This window comes from Triticum aestivum, chromosome 2D, assembly GCF_018294505.1.
Source record: "Triticum aestivum cultivar Chinese Spring chromosome 2D, IWGSC CS RefSeq v2.1, whole genome shotgun sequence".
NCBI classification, from domain to species: domain Eukaryota; kingdom Viridiplantae; phylum Streptophyta; class Magnoliopsida; order Poales; family Poaceae; genus Triticum; species Triticum aestivum.
In genome coordinates, this window is record NC_057799.1 from 573,038,292 (window position 1) to 573,042,117 (window position 3,826).

General features: G+C 53.7%; 1 protein-coding gene across 1 annotated transcript; it reads right to left on the reverse strand.

Annotated features, from left to right (window-relative positions):
- Nucleotides 1-772: 772 nt before the first annotated feature.
- LOC123054598 (uncharacterized) lies at nucleotides 773-2,404 on the reverse strand. Its single transcript, XM_044478399.1, has 2 exons — nucleotides 1,591-2,404; nucleotides 773-1,549 (listed from the first exon to the last, which is right to left on the reverse strand). The coding sequence occupies exons 1-2, from the start codon at nucleotides 2,312-2,314 to the stop codon at nucleotides 1,233-1,235; spliced, it is 1,041 nt and encodes a 346-aa protein (XP_044334334.1). The 5' UTR covers nucleotides 2,315-2,404; the 3' UTR covers nucleotides 773-1,232.
- Between the last annotated feature and the right edge of the window lie 1,422 nt (nucleotides 2,405-3,826).

A 3,826-nucleotide genomic window follows, 5' to 3' on the forward strand; every position in this document is an offset into this window, starting at 1 on the left:
AGTCATGGCCCGACAGCGGATCACCACGTATGTCATGCTCGCTCCGGAGCGGCGGTTGGAACTCCTAGAGGAGATTCGGGTCAGGCGCGCCACTCGAATTGCAGCCGGCCTACCTCAGGACTCTCCAGAAGAGAAAAAGCATGAGCAAGCGTCGAACACGGACATGACAGCTGCGGAGCCAGGGGCAAGGTGAGGCTGATCTGGCTGCCGAATTCGGCATGGGCGATGCCCTCACGGAGTTTGAGATGGCCCAAGTGGAGGAGGCGGCGGAGCAGCAAGCCATCCTCGACTCATGCGCTCGGAGGCGGAGGTGGAGGTCAACTGTCGATTCCTCCACGAGGCGAAGGCGAAGCGCGACGAACTCTTTGCCAACATGGAGCCAGCAAGGAGCCGGAGCTGCGTGCGGCGGCCAATGATCAGGAGGCCGGTCTATCCGGCATTGCCGACACGAAGGATGTCTACATTTCCGCCGACCGTTTAGGCTATAGTGTAGTAGTACGTTGCCTTTGAGTTGCATGGTGTAGTATGAATTTGAGGTATAAAATCTGAAGTATGCGATTGCACTAGACCCAAAATGATGGGTGACCGGGCTGCATCAGCAGACGTATGAGGGGTGAAATTTGTCATATGCGGCTGAAGATGCACTTATGTTATTCTTATGGTTTTTGTCTAATTTTCTATATGTAGATTTGCCGCCGGTTTTCCGTGGTTTTCCTCCATTTTTTCTCCTTTTTTCCTTTCCTCTTTTTCACTTCTTGAAAAGTTGCAAACATTTCTTAAATTCACGAACCTTTTAAATTAGTAGACATCTACCATTCTTAAGAAGTTGCTCCCCACTTCTCCCTATTCTCTCAACATGCAGCCCGTCCACATCATCATCTAGCCATGTCAGCAATTCTTTTGATTTTCCTCGCCTATTTCACCTTAACTATCGCGAGCATAAGTGCAACAAATAGTTAGCAAAAAACTGAACGCAAGCGTCCATGCGTCCCTTGCTTGCCATGCATAATAAACGGTAATCAAAACTTGCATGCGTTGGTTCTCTGTCCATCCACCTCTCGATATTTCAATGGGGCGGCTCGGTGGCCAGATTTGCGTTCAACCTCCCGCACTCCGTCCCGTTCGTTGGCTCCACCTTCCTTGACTCCTCGGCTCCAAAAAACGCTAGCACCAACATAGCCGCTAGATCATGGCCAGTGCTAGGCGTCAACCGACTGATATTCTGGCGAAAATCAGTCGGGTTGCCAGCCCTCCGATCTGTTTCTCTCAGCTCTTAGATATGTCAACGCCACACCTTCTTCTCCTTGCATCGCACCACCCAGTCTCTGCTCTGCTTTGATCTCCAAGCACGCACGAGACCCCGACGAGCTGTCCATCGCAGGATCAGGTGTCGCTGGGCGAGCGCTCCATAGCAGCACCCACCGCCGCATGTAGCCGCCGGCGACGCTGCGATGCAGCACCGGGAGCCGCCGGCGCTCCATTGCAACCTCAACGAAGTTTCGACAACCTCCGGCATGCTCCACTACAGCTCCGGCGCGCTTCACTGCAGCTCCGGCGGCTCCATTGCAGCTCCGGCGCGCTTCACTGCAACTCCGGCGGCTCCATTGCAACCCCGACGAAATCTTGACGACCCTTCGCCGTGCTTCACTGCAGCTCCGGCGGCTCCATTGCAACCCCGGCTGAGCTCCATTGCAGCCCCGGCGGAGCTCCAACGCCGCACGACCCGCTGCAGAGCAGCTCCGGGCTCGCCGGTGAAGCTCCATTGGAGCGCCGGGCGCTGCTTCACAGCTCTGGGCTTCGCAGGTGAAGCTCCATTGCAGCCGCCGGCGACGCACCGTTGCAGCACGGAGCTCCGGGCCGCCGCGCAAGCGCTGCATCGCACCACCGGGAGCCGCCGCCGACCGCTCCATTGCAACACCGCGGCGTATGCAGCTGCGATGGCGACGGGGTGCTTCGGGCGCCGCCAGTGAAGCTTCCTTGCAGCACCGAGCTCCAGTCCACCGTGCGAGCGCCGCGCCACAGCACCGGGAGCCGGCGACAAGCGCTCCACTGCAGCACCGCCACGCGCACGCGGTGGCGCCGTCTGCGCTGCGACGGCGACCCGGGTGCTCCGATGAAGCACGCGACGGGCGACGCAACGCAACTGCTGCGACAGAGATGCTAGCTGCGGTGGTCGCCGTCGTTTCCTCCCCCGATTTGATGGAGGAGAGAAGGGGCTCGGCTGATTTGGTGGAGGGGAGAAGAAGAAGACCGAAGCAAAAGAAGATAAGGCATGGGCGGTGGGCGGTGGGCGGTGGGTGGGTGGATAAGGCATGGGCGGTGGACGCGTGGCGCGCGCCGAAGACGGCGTACGCGAGCGAGATATCCATCGGTTGGAAGGAAGCGTTTTCCCTAGATCATGCAGCACCTTCCCGTTCCCCTTCCACTCCTTCTATAACTCCCACCCTCCTAATATAAATCCTCCACTGGAAAGAGACCCCCCGACACATTTTTTTCTCTGTGGACCGAGGAGAAAGGGGGCTCAGCAGGAAGAGGATTGTACCATGAGAGAAGCACAGAGGTCAACCCGCTTCAAATATGGAACATGGATTCTGGCAATGCAACGAAGTTGGGTCCTCATATCGATCCGAATGAATCGGTCTTTCTATGTGCTCCAGTCAATGCCAAATCGGCCGCTGCTCGGCTCCTTCCATGTTGCCGCAGGGCTGATTCGAGAGGGAGACACAAGAAGGATAGGGATGTGGCGGCTGTAATGGAGAGAGAAGGCAGGGGAGAGCGGCGGCGGCTGTGTCAACGGGAGAGAGAGGGGAGCATGTTGTGGCCATCTCCAGGTCAAAGGACGACGAACACACCATCCAGAGTGACAAAATCATGCCGGCATCGTCTATAAGTTCGTTTCATAGCAAAATTTACCCTCTCACACAACAAATCTCCCTCATCTGCTGCTCCAGCCGGTCCCGTGCGGCCGATCGTCTCCCTTAGGCCTGTGAGTCCACAATGGACGATGCCTCCTCCAACCACGTTTGGTACATGCGGTCCTGGTCAAGGTAATCACCCATCATCTACGCTCTCAACCTAGCCAGGCTCTGCAGATTGGTCGACATTAACAAATTCTACAGATGCCAGTGCCTTCGTTTCAGCCTCCGGTTCTGTTCCTCCAGGCGCGTCTGCGTTGCAACAGATCATGATGAGGAGACTCAATTCCCTAGCAACAATTTTTATTTTATAGGTATGTATATGTTCAATACAAATTATTTCATACAATACCTAATGACAGGGAGCATCTTCAGCAAAGTAGCATATAATATTAAATATATATAGTTTTACCAATCCAAGTATGCTATCCGCCGAATTCACCATCCTTAGATTAGATGATGCTCTATGCAATTCAACGAGCTCAGATAATGATGCAGTTCATGAGTTCTTAATCGATCCAACTGCCAGCTGCTAATCTATGACATTAGTTATGTTCCAGTGCCATTGTAATAGCTAACATAGCTGGCTATGTAATTTTATACATTTGAAGGATATATGAAAAGACTCATCAACACTCTGTCCTCTCTTTTGTTCTCTTGCGCCAGAGATGCTAGAGGTCAGTCATAGAGAGGTCTGCATCAAGGTACATATGTACAACATCCATTCGGTTGAGTTGGCGTAGAGGAGAAAGCCCATGTGTGGAAGGGAAGTTGCATTTGTAATGGATGCAAGCAAACAATGCTTTATTACAGAAGCAAGACTTTATCGGAAAAAAATTACAGAAGCAAGAAAAACAAAAGGGTATGTTAGCACTCAGTAGCCGCCACAACATGGTAATCAGGAGCATGAT

Coding starts and splice junctions, on each gene's coding strand:
- LOC123054598 (XM_044478399.1), bottom strand. CDS start 2,314: ATGCCTTATCCACCCACCCACCGCCCACCGCCCACCGCCCATGCCTTA. Junction 1,550..1,590: donor TTGCAATGGAGCCGCCGGAG/TTGCAGTGAAGC, acceptor GAGCCGCCGGAG/CTGCAGTGAAGCGCGCCGGA.